Here is a 19,481-nt window from a genome sequence, read left to right on the forward strand (position 1 = left end):
CAGGAAATGTCCTTAAGCAAATTGATTTGGTACCTTTTCAGTGTAGACAAATGCGTAATTCAGCCTTTGTTCTGGAGACAATTCAGGGGGTTTGTGAAGGGTTTTCATTTAGTAAGAAGTAGATACATAAATTACAAAGTTTAAAAAATTAAATGAATAATATTTAACTTTTTGAGAAATAATCAATCTGGCCTGCCCAGAGATTAGAATAACTTGAGAGAAAATCTGGTTTTGCCGGTTAGTAAGCAAGTGATATTTTGTTTATCTTTTAATGTATTAGCCCATCACAGACTGAATTCAGGATACAAACCTGACTAAGATTTGGTTCTCAGCACTGAAGAAATTATTAGATTAATGAGGGGAAACCCATTCATTACTTAATGCACCTTCAATAGGCAATAACAGTTTGTCCCAGAACCCCATTTGAGTGACCATAGCCTGAGAACACAGATTCTGGTTTCTCCAAATTCCATATTCCAAGGTGGTTAGCATAGTAACAGAACCTAACGCACAAAGAGCCCTGAGGGCTGGGTACTTAGAGAGCATTGCTGTGAACTCAAGCAGGAGCTCCAGGGAGAGGAGGGAATCCTAGAAGTAGCAGCCTCAGGGGTGTCCGATTGCATTCTGAGCCTTTTGATTGGCTCAATTAGTGGTCTGTACATTCCAAAGATTTACATGATGTGGTTAGATCGCCCAAGATAGTTTGTAATTAGGTCCTGAGCTTTCACCTTGCAGAACACCGGCCTCTCCACAGTCACAGAAGGTATAGTCATCCTATGGTCAAGCCGGTGGGTCTTTTTTTTCCAGGAATTTTGCTCCACACTCAAGACAGAGTAGACTTAAGTCCTACTATAAGAAAAATGTCCCTGTGGGATAAAGCGGCCTGTACACTTGGGGACCACTTACCCCTGAGAAGGTAACATCAAGGCCAAGTACTTTGCAGGTAGGCAAAGCTGAGGAGGGCTCATTCTTGAGAGAAAACAACATCAACCCTTGCAAGGAGCATTGAAAGTATCACCAAGGCTAGGGTTGGGTGCGGAGGGGTGCTTCCTTCCAGGAGAATTTGGATTGGGCTCTGCTGAGGGAGGCGGTGGGCTAAATGAGCCAGGGAGCCTGAGAACTCAGATATTAGATCGAGTTGTTTTAATGTATTCTTAGAAATAGAGACTCAAATGTTGTGGCATTTTTGCTGTTTACAAGGTAGTTCCGGACCCGCAGAAGATGCTGTTAAGATGATGTACCAGTCCTGTGGCGTGAGATGTGGGGTACCAGTCCTGTAGTGTTAGATGCAGGGTACCAGTCCTGTGTTGTGAGATGTGGGGTACCAGTCCTGTAGTGTTAGATGCGGGGTACCAGTCCTGTAGTATGAGATGCAGGGTACCAGTCCTGTAGTATGAGATGCAGTTTATCAGTCAGTTCAAAGAACAAGGCTTTTGGTTTTGCTGCTTTTCTTTTTTGCTTTCTTTCTTTGTGTATTTGGTATTTGTTTGTTTTGTGACAGGATTTTACCCTATAGTCTAGGCTGACCTGGGACCTGTGCTGGACTTTCAGGTACAAACCACTGTGTTCAACTTTCGGTTTGGTTTTGACTTTGGAGACAGGGTCCCTTGTAGTCCAGGTTAGCCTCAAACTCTATGTAGCAGAGGAGGACTTGAACTAATCTTCCTGCTGCTCACTTCTGAGGGATGGGGTTCCAGGTGTGTGACAGCCACCATGCTGGGTTTATGTTGTTTGGGGACAGAAGGTTAAGACCCAGGACCTTGTGCATGTTAGGTGCGTATTGATGACTTGGCTTCGTCCGCAGCCTAAAATTTCTGTCCTTAATTCTTGACCCTGCCTCCACCTCTGGAATGCTGGAATTAAAGGCTTGCGCCAAGAGAAAATGGCAGTAAATCCTTTAGGGTTAGATCTGTCCTGTGCTGTCCAAGGACTTGAGGTTACCAACCATGTCTTTCATCTCTTTCTGTTAGTCCTGTGGAGTTTGCCTCGTGTGTTGTTAACTTTCACTCAGGAAGGAGAGGTGGACGCCCAGGTGGATCTGCTCCCTTCCGCCTGACGCTTTGCCCTTGTGCTACTGACAGCAATGCAGGAAATTAATCTAGTTTCTCCAGTTTCTTTTGGTTGGAGGCAACATGATATCCCTTTGCCATCTCTCTATCTTGTATTTGTTGTTTGTTATTTAAAATTGGGGTCTCATTGTGTGGCTCTTGCTGCCTGTCCAGAGCATAGATCAGAGTGGCCTCTAGCTCCTTGGAGTTCCCCTGCCTCTGTCCTTCAGTGCTGGGGTTATAAGTAAGTGTCTTCACAGCTGGGGACTTGAGCATCATGGCGTTGATCAGGAGACCATGATCCAAGCCATTACAGTCATCCTGTTGTGGTGACACCAGTGTCTGTTATGTTTATAACTTTTCTTGGTAGCTTTTATCTACACACACACACACACACACACACACACACACACACACACACACCCTTTCTCTTTCTCTCCTTTGTTTTAGCTCAGCACTCAGAATTTACCTCTATTTTCCTTTCTTCTGAAGCCCTGGAGCCTGAGTGATAGGGTTGAGGAATGGCTGTTCCCTCAGGCCAGAGAACTCTCTGGAAGGCTTTCTTTTGAAAGCTGGTCTTCCCTCCCTCGGGTTGTATTCTGGGTGGGACCTTCTCTTACAGAAAGTCTTCCCACCCTTTGCCAAAAGCAGACACCCGGATCTCCCGTCTCCAGAGTGAAACTCCTGGGTTGGAACCTGGGCAGTTTTGTGTCTGCTCATCCTGAGACCACACACCTGGAACTTTTCCTTCCTGCTGGCCACTCTCCTGCGCTTGCGACAGTGAGGTTTTTCACCCGATCGTGGCTCTCCAGGCTTCTAGGGTGAAGCAGATTTCACATCAGCCATCGGAGTAGAGACTCTTTCCTGTTTATTCAGTGGTTTCGCTGTTAAGGCAAGAATCCTGCTTAAGATTTTCATGGTATGATAAACTTTAGCTTTGCTTTTTCTTTAAGTTTTTCCTGTCACTTGTTCTCCGCTCTGATAATTACATGTAAATTAGTGCTGTGCACACCACACCACTTACCAACCATTTCCTTCATGTGGTGGTGTGTGCCTGTACGCTGAGAGCATGAGCCCTCACTCACCTGGACTGTGATGGAGGCCCTGCTAAAAGTCGTGATAACCCAACGGTCGTTAAAAACATGTGCACCTTGATGGTATCTCTTTGACTTAGTATTTCTCGGTAGCATCCTTGAAGATGCAACCCCAGCTGAGAACCATCATGGAAATATCCGGTTGCTCTAACCAAGACATCTGGCTTAAATTTTAATCAACCATGTTTGCATGTCTCCATTTTTGCTGCACTAAATATGTAGTTTGTTAATTAGTTTTGTGAAATTTGATGAGCAAATATTTGTTCTTTGTTTTTATTTGCATTCCTGATGTTCTTTATACCTGTATAGTAATGCACTCTTTTTACCTGTAGTACTTTCTTATTTTAATTAGTTGATTTGTAGTGTTCACTGAGACCGGCTCTCACTCTGAAGCCCAGAGAATCCTTATGTTTCCTGGGTGCTGGAATTTTGGGTGTGAGCTGCTAAGCTTGGCTGGTTTCTACATTTTTATTTCAAGTACGTGAGGGTCTAGGGTTTTTGTTTGTTTTCATATTTTGTGGTTTTTTTGTTTTGTTTTGTTTTTGTTTTTCCAGACAGGGTTTCTCCATCTAATAGTCAAGAATGTCATCCTAGGACTCACTCCGTAGACCAGGCTGGCCTTGAACTCACAGAGATCCGCCATCCTCTGCCTCACAAGTGCTAGGAATAAAGGCATGTACACCTTCACCACCTGACTTAGGTTTAGGGTTTTTAATTAAAAGAATTCCATAGAGATATTCTAGTTACTAAGCCCTGGTTAGATAATCTAAAGTATTTTGTGCCTATTATTTTTATTAGCTCATTTCTTTCTGTCTTCATTTTTTGTTTATATTTCTATTAGCCCTGTCCCTGCTGTCTTGCATGTCATAACTCTGGATATTTTTACTCATAATTCGTTCTTTTTTTTTTTAAAGAAGAATTCACTTTTAGCTCTTATCATTTCTTTCTATACTTGCTACTAATCTTTTATTCACATTTATACCTTTGTTTAGATATATTATTTTTATTTATAAATAGAAGAAATTATAACAATGCCTTTTTGTGTTTTGAGACAGACTCTTTCTCTGGAACCCTGCAAGCCTGAAACTCTATGTAGGGGCTGGCTTCTCAGAGATCTGCCTGCCTTTGCCCCCTTGGTGCCAGAGTGCTGGGATTAAAGGCCTGTGCCACTGTGCCCATCTTAATAATATACATCAAGAAGTGTAGAATTTCCTGGACTTTAGCACACCAGCAGAAATAAATGGGGAAATAACTTTTTTTTTTGGATTTTGAGACAGGGTTTCCCTGAGTAACAGACCTAGTTGTCCTGGAACTAGCTCTTGTAGACCAGGTTGGCCCCGAACTCACAGGCATTCACCTGCCTCTGCCTCCCAAGTGCTGGAATTAAAGGCATGTGCCACCAACAACTGGTAGGGAAATAGGTCTTAACCAGGTATGAATTCTGGGAAATGGAGAGTGCAGAAGAGTTACAGCTGGACAGAATGACCTGGCCTTCAGGAGAAACATCTAGAATGCAGAAGTACAGAGGAACTGAGCTGTAACAGTTCTTCTCAGAATGAACGCCTGCTCTCCGAGGACACTAGCCATTGCAGGTCTAACAAGGACTTACTCCATAGTGCGATCAATTATACATTCAGTAATACCAACTGACCTTCAGTAGGATGATGTTCCCCAGTCATGGTGTCCTGATAGCAAATCTCAGTGGGATCCCTCGCGGGAGGTGGGCAAGGATGCAAGCTTGGAGATGCCTACAGTATCCACTCAGAGCTGTCCATCATAGCTGAGTATTCTTGGGTGGGTTTAAGTTTCCCTTACTTGTTTTCTCCATTGAATATATATCTAAAGAATTGAAGGTGTGCTGAGTTTAGCTTGGAATGGTAGGGAAGGGGTGGGTCTTACATATTTTGTCTTGTAAGAGAGATGGATGGTTTTAGTACATTTCACATTGGCCTAAACCTTTATGACTCTCATTGAAAGGCAAAAAGTTCAGTCTTCAGATGGTAGGAATTTGATTTATTATTATTTTTTTATTATTACCACTACTACTATTGAACAGGTCTTACTACCTAACCCTTGATGTCCTGGGTAGCCTTGAACTCACAAAGATCCACCTGCTTCTGCCTCCAGAACGCTGTGATTCAAGGTGTGACCACCATGCTCTCAAGAATTTAATCTACTCTGTGACAGAAGCACTGGTCATTGGATCTTCCATGCTAGGGACCAACATAGACTTTTAGCAGTGTGGTTCTACTGTGTTTCCAACGTAGACTTTGTTTTAATTAATTTTTATTGAGCTCCACATTTTTCTCTGCTCCCCTCCCTGTCTCTCCCCTCCCCCCTTCAGCCCTCCTCCATGGTCCCCATGCTCCCAATTTACTCAGGAGATCTTGTCCTTTTCCATTTCCCATGTAGATTAGATCTATGTAAGTCTCTCTTAGTGACCTCACTGTTGTCTAAATTCTCTGAGATTGTGGTTTGTAGCTGGTTTTCTTTGCTTTATGTTTATGAGTGACATGTGATTATTGTCTTTCTGTGCCTAGGTTACCTCACTCAAAATAATGTTTTTTAGCTCCATTCGTTTTCTGCGAACTCAAGATGTCGTTATTTTTTTTCTGCTGTGCAGTACTCCATTGTGTAAATGTATCACATTTTCCTTATCCATTCTTTGATCAAGGGGCATTTAGGTTGTTTCCAGGTTCTGGCTATGACAGACAAAGCTGCTATGAATGTAATTGAACACGTATCCTTGTGGCACAATTGAGCATCCTTTGGATATATACCCCAAAGTGGTATTACTTGAGGAAGGTTGTTTCCTAATTTTCTGAGAAATCGCCACACTGACATCCAAAAGGGCTCTACCAGTTTGCATTCCCACTAGGAATACAGAAGTCTTCCCTTTTCACCACAACCTCTCCAGCATAAGTTGTCATTAGTGTTTTTGATCTTGGCCATTCTTACAGGTGTAAGATGGAATCTCAGAGTTGTTTTGATTTGCATTTCTCTGATGACTAAGGATGTTGAAACATTTTCTTAAGTGTCTTTCAGCCATTTTAGATTCCTCTGTTGAGAGTTCTCTGTTTATGTCTGTACTCCATTTTTTTTATTGGATTATGTGTTCTTTTGGTAACCAATTTCTTGAGTTCTTTGTATGTTTTGGAGATCAGACCTCTGTCTGATGTGGGGTTAGTGAAGATCTTTTCCCATTCTTTTTTGTCTTGTTGACCATGTCCTTTGCTTTACAGAAGCTTTTCAGTATCAGGAGGTCCCATTTATTGATTGTTTTTCTCAGTGTCTGTGCTACTGGGGTTATATTTAGGAAATGGTCTCCAGTGCCAATGCATTCAAGTGTACTTCCCACTTTCTCTTCTATAAGGTTCAGTGTGGCTGGCTTTATGTTGAGGTCTTTGATCCATTTGGATATGAGTTTTGTACATTATGATAGATATGGGTCTATTTTCATTCTTCTACATGTTGATATCCAGTTATGGCAGCACCACTTGTTAAATATGCTTTCTTTTTTCCATTTGATATTTTTTGCTTCTTTGTAAAAAATCAGGTGTTCGAAGATGTGTGGATTGATATCGGGTCTTCTATTTAGTTCCATTGATTCTCCTGTCTGTTCTTATGCCAATACCAGGCTGTTTTCAGTACTGTAGCTCTGTAGTAGAGTTTGAAGTCAGGGATTGTTATGCCTCTAGAAGTTCTTTTATTGTACAGGATTGTATTGGCTATTTTGGATTTTTTTTTTTTTTTGCTTTCCCATATGAAGCTGAATATTGTTCTTTCAAGGTCTTTGAAGAATTTTTCTGGGATTTTAATGGGCTTTACGTTGAATCTGTAGATTGCTTTTGGTAAGATTGCCATTTTTATATGTTAATTCTGCCTACCCAAGAGCATGTGAGATCTTTCCACTTTCTTGTGTCTTCTTCAATTTTTTTCTGCAAAGATTTAAAGTTCTTGTCATACAAGTCTTCCACTTGTTTGGTTAGAGTTACTCCTAGATATTTTATGCTATTTGTGGTTATTGTGGAGGGTGTTGTTTCTTTGATTTCTTCCCCAGCCCTTCTATCATCTGTGTACAGGAGGGCTACTGATCTTTTTGAGTTAATCTTGTATCCTGCTACATTGCTGAAAGTGTTTATGAGTTGTAGAAGTTCCTTGGTAGAAATTTTGGGATCGCTTATGTAAACTATTATATCATCAGAAAATGGTGATAGTTTGACTTCTTTTTTTCTGATTTGTATCCCCTTGATCTCCTTTTGGTGTCTTATTGCTCTAGCTAGGACCTCAAGAACTATATGGAATAAATATGGAGAGAGTGGACAACCTTGTCTTGTTCCTGATTTCAGTGGAATCGCTGAGAGTTTCTCTCCATTTAGTTTGATGTTGGCTGTTGGCTTGTTGTATATTGTCTTTATTATGCTTAGGTATGTTTCTTGTATCCCTGCTCTCTCCAAGACCTTTATCATGAAGGCATATTGTATTTTGTCCAAAGCTTTTCGGCATCTAATGAGATGATCATGTGGTTTTTATTTTTCAGCATGTTTATATGGTGGATGACATTGACAGATTTTCATATGTTGAACCATCCCTGCATCTCTGGGATGAAGTTGACTTGATCATGGTGGATGATGCTTCTGATGTGCTCTTGGGTTTGATTTGCCAGTATTTTATTGAGTATTTTTGCATCAATGTTCATGAGTGAGATTGGTCTGTAATTCTCTTTCTTAGATGTCTTTCTGTGGTTTGGGTATCAGAGTAATTGTAGCCTCATAGAGTTTGGTCATGTTTCTTCTGTTTCTATTGTGTGGAATAATTTGAGGAGTATTGGTATTAGTTCTTTGAAAATCTTGTAGAATTCTGAACTGAAACCATCTGGTCCTGGGCTTTTTTTTTGGTTGGGAGACTTTTAATGACTGTCTCTATTTCCTCAGCAGTTACTGGTCTGTTTGATTTGCTTATCTGGTCTTGATTTAATTTTGGTAAGTGATATTTATCCCAAAAGTTGTCCATTTCCTTTAAGTTTTCCAATTTTGTGGAGTACAGGTTTTTGAAATATGACCTGATGATTCTCTGTATTCCTCCATGTCTGTTGATATGTCCCCTTTTCATTTCTGGTTTTGTTAATTTGGATATTCTCTCTCTCTGCCTTTTGGTTAGTTTGGATAAAGGTTTGTCTTTTTTTGTTGATTTTCTCGAAGAACCAAGAACCAACTCTTTGTCTCATTAATTCTTCGTATTGTTTTCTTTGTTTCTATTTTGTTGATTTCAGCTCTCAATTTGATTATTTCCTGCCGTCTAGTTCTCTTAGGGAAGTTTGCTTCTTTTTGTTCTGAAGTTTTCAAATGTTCTGTTAATTCACTAGTGTGGGATTTTCCAGCTTCTTTATGTAGGCTTTTAATGCTATGAACTTTCCTCTTAACACTACTTTCATTGTGTCCCATAAATTTGGGTATGTTGTTTGGTCATTTTCATTGAATTTTAGGAAGTCTTTATTTCCCCCTTTATTTCTTGCCTGACTCATTGATGATTCAGGTGAGCATTGTTTAATTTCCATGTGTTTGTGAGTTTTCTGGAATTAGTATTGCTGTTGACTTCAAGTTTTAAACCATGGTGACCTGATAAGGTACTTTGGGTTATTCCAATTTTTTTTTTTGTATTTGTTGAGGTTGTTTTGTTACCGAGTATGTGGTCAATTTTTGAGAAGGTTTCATGAGGTGCTGAGAAGAAGGTATATTCTTTTCTGTTTGGATGGAATATTCTATAGATGTCTGTAAAGTCCATTTGAGTCATAGCATCTGTTAGTTCTTTTATTTCTCTGTTCATTTTTTTTGTCTGACTGACCTGTCCAGTGTTAGAGGTGAGTGTTGAAGTCTCCCATTATTAATGTGTGGGGTTTAATGTATGATTTAAGCTTTAGAAGTGTTTCTTTACATATGGGGGTGCTCTTGTATTTGCAGCATAGATATTCAGTATTGAAATTTCCTCTTGATGGATTTTTCCTTTGACTAATATAAAATGACCTTCTTTGTCTCTCTTGACTGATTTTAGCTTCAAGTCTATTTTGTTAGATGTTAGGCTATCTACACCTGCTTGTTTCTTAGGTCCATTTGATTGGTATATTTTTTCCCAACCCTTTACTCTGAGATGTCTGTCTGTCTTTGAGGTTGAGATGTGTTTCTTGTATGCATAAAAAGGATGGATTCTGTTTTCGTATCCAATCTGTTAACCTGTGTCTTTTTATAGGTGAGTTGAGTCTAATTTACATTAAGGGATATTAGTGGCCAGTGATTGCTATCTCCTGTTAGTTTAGTTTTCATTTCAATGTAGACTTCTACCAGTGTGGTTCTGCTGTGTCTGAAGCTGCTTCCTACTTCACCTTAAATCCCAAGCTTACATGCAGCTGTAGCACCTAAGTTTTACCCTTTGTTCTTTGAATGTAATAAAAACCTGGATTTTTTTTTTCTAGAAAAATCAAAAAGAGGAAGTGCCTGAGGACCTGCAGGTCCTAGATGAAGCTGCCCTTCTTTTTCTCATAAGATGAAGGGTAACTTAGCAAAGCTGTTTGAAGTTTTTAGCCAAGCCTCTGGGGAGCAGCTGGTGACTGCACACGTGTATTTAAGGAGTAGACTGTTCGCTTGGTCTGTGTGCTTCTGTAGCTTAAATAATGAAAATCCTTTTAAGGGATTTGGGGGAGTGTAAAGTGATTCTCAGACATTAACACAGGGTTGGATTAAGAAGTGCTGTGCACATTAGGGGTATTATCCTGCTCATGCCTAAACACCCTCCTCTTGACAGGACAGACACTTTTCCTTGTTGGAAAAAATTAGGATTTCTGTTCGAAAGCCTATTAAGCACAATCTTCATAATAAAATAAACCTGTTAATATTTCCCCCTTAATATAATTCTGAATATAATTATCCTCCCATTGTGTAACTTGCATATTTCTCTAATTTTTTGCCTTATAATTCTGTTCTTCAGTTGAGCTTGGTGGCACAGGCCTATAATCTCAGTTCTTATGAGCTCCAGACCGGAGGCTTGTCATGAGTTTACTGTGAGACTGAGTGACGTTGATCACACTATAATAGCAATCCCCTGTATCCCAAAACCAAACCATGTAAAAACTTTTCCTGAACATCCATTGGCGAAATTGATTGTATCTATGTCTGTCCCTGTCCCTCTGTGTCTGTCTGTGTGCGAGAGAGAGAATGGAGCTATATAGACATAGACATAGACATAGCTATAGACACTGACATAGATATAGATATAGAGATATATAGCAAGTCTCTTTATTCTTTAGGATTTATATTACTTTTTTACTTGATTAAACAATTTTTACAGTTGTATAAACAAATGAAGTTTCATGACCGAGGAAAGGACCACAAGGCTGTGAGGAAAGGTGTCACAGGTGAAAGAAACTCAGACCCAGGGGTTTAAGAGCTTTAACCTCTCCTGGTGCTCTGTGGGCTGCTGCTCTTTATGCCATTGCTTTCTCAGCATGAAGTATTATGTTTGGTTTCTGTCAGGCCCCCTTGCCCAGGCCTCTGGGTGCTGGGGCAAGAGTTATATACTGCTGTTGTTGGCCTTATTTTTAACTTAACTAAATGAAAATTTATTAATTTATCTCTAAGAAAATTTTCAGATTCTGACCATCCCTTCATGTTAAATAAACATTCAGCTCACAATTTCCAGGAATTGTTTATGATAAATTGGTAAATTAATGGTAAGCCCGTGATCAGAACACGAGCAGAGCTAGAAGACCGGAGTGGATGCCCCTCCAGCCTTATTTTGCCCACTGTGGTAATGAGTGATTCATTGTCTCCTGTGGAGTTCAGTAGAGAAAACAGCTACATTTGCAGTAGCAGATAAATTGATATAATTCATAGAACCACACCTAAATAAAAGACTTCACTGAAATTACTAAACCTCAATGGGAGGAAGAGCAGACAAGGTGAAAGCAGATTCTGTGTTCATGGATTAGTTGAATTAATGTAAAAATTCACATGCCTATTGAAATCCAAATGACACTCTTTACAAAGCTACAAATGAATAAAAAACCCAAATAAACAGTAGCAATGCCAAGTGAGGGTGACGGCACACACTAGACGTCTAAATTCAGGCAGGAAGTTGAGGGCTAATCCTCAGTGCGGCAAGATCTGTTCTTGTCTGAAGTAAAAACAAAACAAAATCTTAAGATTCCCATGACCCTAGAGATAGTCACAATTTATAGCAGTCTTGAAGAAGAAAAAAGAGCAAAACCGGAGGCTTCATTCTTCCTGTTTCCAAGTCTGTAGTCACTTTAACTGTTAGATCAGTGGAACAGAAGAGCAAGATAGAGAGAAGTCAGTGTGGATTCATGAGCAAACTCCCAGTTAATGTATCCAGAGCAGAGCACATGGACAAAGGCAAGCCCTATAGTAAATGGGGGGACTGGGTACCTGTCTTAGGGTAGAAGTCAGGGTAAGAACTCAAACTGGCAAGAACCTGGAGGCAAGGCCATGGAGGGGAGCTGCTTACTGGCTTGTTTCCTGTGGCTTGCTCAGCCTTCTTTCTTATGTAATTCTGGACCAGCAGCCCAGTGATGGCAACACCATGGCCTCCGCTCTCCCCATTGGTCACTAATTGAGAAAATGTCTCACAGCTGGATCTCATCAAGGCATTTTCTCCACTGAGGCTCCTTCCTCTCTGATGACTCTAGCTTGTGTCAAGTTGACACACAGAACCAGCCAGCACAGCACCCAAATGCAGAAAACTGAGATGATATTTTTACTTTACAGGGTATGTAAGAACCAAGTCAAAATAGCTCAGACTAGAAACCAGAAGCTACTAGAGAGTCCATTGTTAAGTGCACATGACAGATCAGCACAGTCAGAGAGTAGGGTGGCGGTTGTCACACCAGAGCTGGGGGTGGATGGAGGAGCTGTTGGACATGGCTGCAGCATACTGGTCATCTAATAGACAGCCATGTGACCATAGGGACAGCACTGAATTGTGTAATCAGTGTTAGACATGTATAATAAGTGTTATAATCAAGGAGCTTTACCCTGGTTTCTTTGTTTACAAGATTTATTTATCACTGTGTATGTGTGTACACTCCTGTGTGATTTTATGTGTCCCACATGTGTGTAGGTGCCTACAGAGGCCAGAAGATGGCATTAGATCCCCTGGAATTGGAGTTACAGGCAGTTGTGAGCCACCCAATGTGTGTGCTTACTGTTCACTTCCAATTCTATTTCTGACTTAGAGATTTTCAGGACTGTAAAATACTACCACATTAGTAGGCTTCTTGAATATATTTGCTGAAATCCTTTTATTAACATTTGGCAGACTTGAGTTGTCTTTTCCAAAAATGAATATATTGGACAGCATTGAACTGGGCTCATTTTAGTTATGTTGTAGTTAAATGTTTTTGGTCTTTTGTATGTTCAGGTACTCCTTAGCACAATGAGGCTCTTGAGAATATATGATTATGGTAGCCACTCCACATACCTAGCACTGCCAGCGATAGAACCCTAGGTAGCATGGCTACCCCTCATCTAGGAAGTGCCCCTCATCTGAGAGACACCCCTTATTTGGAAGGTGCCTTTTCAGCTGGGAGGTGTTCCTCAGCTGGGAAGTACCCCTCATCTGAGAGGTGCCCCTTTATCTAGGAGGTGCCTCTCATCTCGGAGGTGCTCCTCAGACCCTCCTGTCTTAGGGGAGATAGTGTGTGCAGTTGGAAGCCTGCACACATTCCCCAAGGGCAACATACTTCTGGTCAGATCCTCATTCTCAAATGTTTAAGTCGTTGACCCATGGTAGGTGAGACCCCTGCCTTTAGACATGGCCTTTCATTTCTTGTGGGGTCTCATGCTAGTTCATGTGACCTCTGAGCGAAAATCAAAGTAGGCCATGGCTACTTTATAACAGACTGAAAACAAGCTGTATTTCATTCAGATTGGCCTTATCCTAATGTTCTCCCAGCCTTCCTGGTTCCTTTGTTAGATTTCCTGTTTTTGTGTCTGAGATTGGCTAATTCCCAGCACAGTCAGAAGTAACCGAACAGCTGTTGGCGCTTTCTGAACCTGTGATTGATTCTTTGTGTACTTGAGCCTGTTGAGTAGTTCACTGATTGCGGGTACAGTGAGGGATGCGCGCTCCAAAACCGCACATAAGCACTCATGCATCCTTAAAATGCATGGCACCGGCTGGTAGTCTTCCTTACCACACTCAGTCCATTGGCTTCTCTGCTACTTCTCTTAGAAAGTGTCCATCACTGTAACGAACTAACAAGATGAAACAAAGGTTTCCAACCATAGTTCAAGAAAGTGGTCTTTAGCCGGGCGGTGGTGGCACACGCCTTTAATCCCAGCTCTCGGAAGGCAGAGGCAGGCTGATCTCTGTGAGTTCAAGGCCAACCTGGGCTATAAGAGCTAGTTCTGGAATAGTCTCCAAAAAGCTACAGAAGAAACCCTGTCTCGAAAAACCAAAAAAAAAAAAAAAAAAGTGGTCTTTAGTTCTATGATCAGTCTTTCTATATTTAAACACTTAAGAGGTATCATTCCATATAATTTATATATTTTCAGACTAACATTGTTCATCACATGCTCAAAATCCTTCATGTCCAAGCATTTTTAAATTAAAACTAGAAAATTATGGAGTTCGCTTCTTTTGGGCTTTATTTTAGATGTTTTGAGTTTGGGGGTCACTGATTTTTCATATATACTTGACTGTTAAGCCTCATAGTAGTAAGGTTTGTGATCCCCTTCTTACAATTTGAACTTGATGCTAAATGAATGGCAGGCATTTTTGACTTGCCCCATTATATCCTATATAAATAGGTTGAGGTTGCTAGTCCATAGGGCTCTTCTGAGAGGTTTATCAGCCGTAGCTCTGCATTTAAAGCAGACAGACAGATACTGGACAGTCTGCGGACTGTTTAAAGTTCTCACAGGCTTGCATGCCCGAGGCAAGGCCGGCCATGCTGACTGCCCATGTCTTGACATGTTCCTACAGAAACAGAAGTGTGCTTCACCCGCCAGCCAAGATGAACATGGTGAAGAGGATCATGGGGCGGCCTCGGCAGGAGGAGTGCAGTCCGCAGGACAACGCCTTGGGCCTGATGCACCTCCGCCGCCTCTTCAGCGAGCTGTGCCATCCTCCGAGGCACATGACCCAGAAAGAACAGGAAGAAAAGCTGTATATGATGCTGCCCGTGTTCAACAGGGTGAGTCCAGCTGGCCGGACACGGTCCTTCCAGGACTGCTGGTGCCGTGGAAATCCTAAGGTTGGCAGAAAGTCACGGGTAGATGACAGCATGTGTCTTCTTTCATTTTTTAATTTTCTGTAAGCCAGGTGAGCACACACCTGTAGTCACACTTGGGAGACTGAGAAGACTGCAGGTTTGAGGCCTAAAGAGTGACACCCACAGCTCCAGAACTTTGGTTTTGCTCTACATTTCTGTAGTGAGAGAGACTGAAGCTGGCAGAGTACACTGTGCTGACTTTGTCCTCTTCAGCCCTGGGGTAGAAACGGCGGGCACTCGCTCAGTTTCAGAGGGGGAAGATTGTCAGTTGTCATTGCGTTATTCTCTTGTGTGATTGCCAAGCCCTTTGTATGCTTCCAAGTGGTCACATATGGACACAGTGGTGTGGCCTTTAACAGCAGCACTCAGGGGTTCCAGACAGGCGTGGTTTTCAGAGCGAGTTCCAGCCAGCCTGTCAGGGCTACTTTGTCAGAGCATCTCAGAGAAAAAGAGGCATCACAGCATTGGTCAGCTGACTTTCTGACACATGCCGTAAGCGGATAGTTATTGGCTACGGTGGACGAAGGAGACTTGGTCTTTTCGTGTATTTCTATTCTCACATGTAGCAATGTTGTTGCAGCTTTTTACCATGACATCTTGGTATTGATCAAGGGTTGCAGTGTGTAGCCTGAGACGTCTAGCGGCTCAGCAGTCTTGGAGCTCCTGCTTCTGTCCACCAGATGTGGCTGCCCCTGAAGCTCTTAACTCAGAGCTTCTCCTGCTCTTCCCCATTGCCCTGTTCTAATGGACCTCCTCCTAAGAAATGAACATTTGCTTCCTGCTCCTCCCAACCACATAGGCAATCCCCCTGCTTCAAACACTCAAGTCTCTCCATCTCCGTGTAGTTGTGCCTAACTGTTCTCAGCGACTGGCCACTGGTTGAAGAGACCTTGTAATGCAAAGGTGGCTCTTGGGGTGCGTCCTTTTGTTCCTTCGGTACTTCAGACTCGTTCCCTAATGCCACAATCGTTTCTTTGTCCTCCATCCTCAGCCCCCTCTTTCTCTTTCTCTCTCCCTCCTCTTCTGACTCCTTTTTCTCCGTTGTCTCTACCCTGTTTCTGGCTTCTCTCTTTGTCTTTTTGCTCCCTCTCCCATTCCTTCTTCCTCTTGACTCTCTCTCTGCCCCATCCCTCTAACACATGTCCCCTATCTCTCCTTCCATCCCTCCACTCCAGCTCTTCTTGCTCTCGCCTCTCTCTCTCTCTCTCTCTCTCTCTCTCTCTCTCTCTCTCTCTCTCTCTCTCTCTCTCTCTCTCTCCTGTCCTCCTCTCCCTCTTGAGTTTCTGACTCACTAATCTTTCTTCATTTCTGCATCATTTTCTCTGGACCATATCTTCTGGAAATTGTTCTTTTCTCCTAACCGTGCTGATGTTTAAGGATGAGACACTGAAAAGACCTTGGAAATTACGAGTGTAGAGAAGCGGGACTCCTTCTGGACTCCTTCTGGACTCCTTCTGGACTCCTTCTGGACTCCTTCTGGACTCCTTCTGGACTCCTTCTCATCATCAGGTCCGATGATGTGGCTGCATTACCTAGCTCATGTAGTTGAGATGTCATACCTATAAGTCACGGTCTTTGGCTCCGTTCCTGTGCCCACCAAGCCTTGACCCTTGAGGAGGTCAAAACAGCCTGCCGCTTCCCGGTTCCCCCTCAGTGCCACCCAAGAACGCAGGAATCCCATTAAACCTGGATATTTTTAATTTGCCTTGTTGTGATTCAGCTTGATTGGGATTTTTGTTTCAGCAGAGAGTTCGCGTTAGGAAAATTCTTAACAATCCCCATAGGGATTATTTCCTGAATGCTGCTCTCTCAGAAGGCAGGGGTCTTTGTAAGCATGACAGCCAGTGTGTTCTTAAAGCCACGCCGTGAGATGGGTTGATAGTTCCGATTCTGTACACAGACTTCCACCCAATCTCTCAGTTTTTCCATCCCACTCCCCCTGTCTCTTCTACACTGTGCCAGCGTCAGTTGTCCCTTTGACTGGAGAGTGGCAATCGTCTTCCTTTTCTGGGCTGTAAAGTGAGAATACGATTATCCACCTGTAGTTGCTTTTCTTATTACTGCGGTGACATTCGTGATCAGTGTAACTTAGGGTTCACTGTGGATCACAGTTTGAAGTCACAGGCTGTCGTGGTGAGGAAGGCATGGTGGCAGATAGAGGCAGCTGGTCACATGGTATCCACAGGCAGGAAGCAGAGGGTAATGAATACTCAGTGTTCAGATCACTTTCCCATATGCCTCTCAGTTAAATTGAGTCTTCTACCTCAATTAATATAAACTAGATAATCTCTCTCAGACATGCCCAAAGGGTAACCTACCCAGAGAGCCCTCACAGTGTGCCCAGAGGGTAGCCTATCCAGACAGCCTTTACAGTTTGCCCCGAGGCTAACCAGACAGCCCTCACAGATGTGCCCCGGAGGCTAACCTAACCAAACAACCCTCACAGTGTGCCTGGAGGCTAACCTAACCAGACAGCCCTCACAGTGTGCCCAGAGACTAACCTAACCAGACAGCCCTCACAGTGTGCCCAGAGTCTACCCAGACAGCCCTCACAGACTGCCCAGAAGCTAACCATGGTGACCTAATCCAACAGTGCCTAGGGAACTATGGGGCGGTGAGTTGAGGAGTTGAATAGGGCGTGGAAAGAACTCACCAGGCTTTGATAAATTTGAAAGAAATAGAACAAAAGAAATTGGTAGAAGTCCTCTTAATCTGGTGTTGCTGTAACAAAATGCTCAATGTTAGGGAGTTTTTGTGAGGAAGAAGTTTAAGGGTCTGGACAGCAGAGGTGCTGACAGTCTGGCAGGGGCTTGCCGAGTCTCGCTAGAGAAGCAAAAGGAAAGGGTTTATTTGGTTTCTATGTCTAGATCACAAGTCAGTCATTGAGGGAATCTGTAGAAATTCACCCAGGAACAGAGAGGAACCACAGTGTGGCGCTCACTGGCTTGCTCAGCCTGCTTTCCTTTTTTTTTTTTTTTAATATCTATCTATCTATTTATTTATTTATACAATATTCTGTCTGTGTGTATGCCTGCATGCCAGAAGAGGGCACCAGACCCCATTAGAGATGGTTGTGAGCCACCATGTGGTTGCTGGGAATCGAACTCAGGAACTTTGGAAGAGCAGGCAGTGCTCTTAACCTCTGAGCCATCTCTCCAGCCCCTCAGCCTGCTTTCTTATGCAATCCAAGCCCACCTGCCAGCTGTGGCACCACCCACAGTGGACTGGGCCCTCCCACATCTATCAGACTTGTTTAGCAACCACTGCAATGGAGACAACTCCTCAGTTGAGGGTTCCTCTTTCTAGATGACCATAGTTTGTATCAAGCAGGCAAAAATCAGCCAGCACATAGAGAGATGGTATGTTTACTAAAGTTTGCTGTTTTTGAAGATTACAAAGACTCAGGCTTGCTCATAAAAAGAAAAAAAAATTCATGAAGGGAGAAATTTGTAAATTTTCAAAGATAGTATAAAATTAGATCAAAGAAGGAGAGAGCATAGTGTCGAATTACAGGTGGATTAGTAAGCACTGGACCAGAGAAGGCCACTGGGCTCATCTGGGAGACAGATTTTGCTGGTGTGAATATGGGTCTGGTAGTGTTGGCTAAGGTCTTGCTCGGTGACCTTAGATTCCTGCTCTCAATGGCGGAAGGGTCCTTTGTGGGTCTGGAGTGAGTGGACTGAGTAGGGAACTGAGGAGGGCTGACCTTTTCAGAAAAGCAGTGTGAAGAGGGAGGAGCAAGAACCACGCAGGAGGAGACGGTAGCATGAACACAAGGAGAGACAGGACAGTGGTGAAAACAGCTGTTTTTAAAATGGGAGCTGCAATTGACTGTGAACCAAGCCCTGTTCAGAAAGTCGCTAGTTATATTGGAACCAGTTGTAGAGTGTGTTTGCTGTTTTCCTGCTTCATAGATGGCTTAAAAAGAAAATCGTGATAAGCTATTGGCTATGGTTAGTTAAAGATGATTCTTTCAAACTATGAACATTTCCAGGGAGCGACAATGTCTAAAACAGCTGCAAGAACGGCTTTCAGCTTTTCTAGTGCAGTTCCTTGGGTTGGAACCAGAGGAGTTACACTTACGTTCCTAGGAAATTCCCAAGTAATGAAAAGATTGGATGTTATTTCTATACCATTATGACCAGTTAAAGTATGTACAAATTATACTCATTGTGTGAACACTAATAAGCAAAAATTACCATTTCCATCAAATCTATAAATTGAGAGTTGTTTAATGTTTGTCCATGTGCATGAGTGTTCTCCACTAACAGGAAGTATTGTTGGTGATAAATGGCTCCGTATGACATTATGGCCAACAAAACTTCCGTAGCCATGGGTTGCATTGGCCTGTGCTGAGCACAGTCTTGAAATGCCGCCCGTGAGCTCCATCACAGTCCTGCGGGGCAGCTGCTGCTGTCCCATTTCAGACCTCAAGATCACAGGAAGTCTGAGAACAGAGGAATAAACTTACTTGGCAATCTAAAAAATATTCTTTATGTCCAAGAACAAAATCTCACAGAGGAAACACTGGGGATTTAGTTTTGTAAAATGAATAGGTTTTCATTGTCTGAAATTCCATAAGATGGCACTATTAATTATCATAGTATATCTTTCTCTTAGTTTGAAATTAATATTTATGAACTTGATCCTTAAGAAATTCCACTTGCTTTTGAAATTATTTTCAGTTTACATTTGAGAAGTATTTAAGTTGAAGACAGTGTCCAAATCCCTCAAGTGACCTTTGCTTTAAAATTGTTGGCATTAGACAGGGGCACACACGTTTATATCCAGGTGAAAGACCAAAATTCAAACAGATGGTCTGTTTTGTTGCCTTTTATATCCATAACAACTCATTTGAGGATTAATGGGAGTCAGTATTTAACAAATTTAGATGGTGACATATTTAAGAAACAAGATCTTGTGTATGTCCTAATTTCTTTTATTAGTCATAACTGTTTTTATTTAATGATATCATTCAATAATAATAATAACAGACTGGGCTCCTACTTTATAAACACTGTTAAATAGCACTATTAGTTTCTTTTCTCTGAATAT

General features: G+C 42.1%; 1 protein-coding gene across 8 annotated transcripts in view; it reads left to right on the forward strand.

The window, feature by feature from the left end:
- Wdfy3 (WD repeat and FYVE domain containing 3) overlaps positions 1-19,481 on the forward strand; it is a 231,511-nt gene that overhangs the window by 69,716 nt on the left and 142,314 nt on the right. For all 8 annotated transcript variants that reach the window (XM_038344793.1, XM_038344848.1, XM_038344802.1 and 5 more), the window contains one exon: positions 14,138-14,348. In XM_038344793.1, the coding sequence (XP_038200721.1) occupies positions 14,169-14,348 (180 nt within the window). In that variant the 5' untranslated portion in view covers positions 14,138-14,168. The remainder of the gene's footprint in view (positions 1-14,137; positions 14,349-19,481) is intronic.

The sequence above is a fragment of the Arvicola amphibius genome, chromosome 1, assembly GCF_903992535.2.
Source record: "Arvicola amphibius chromosome 1, mArvAmp1.2, whole genome shotgun sequence".
Taxonomy (NCBI): domain Eukaryota; kingdom Metazoa; phylum Chordata; class Mammalia; order Rodentia; family Cricetidae; genus Arvicola; species Arvicola amphibius.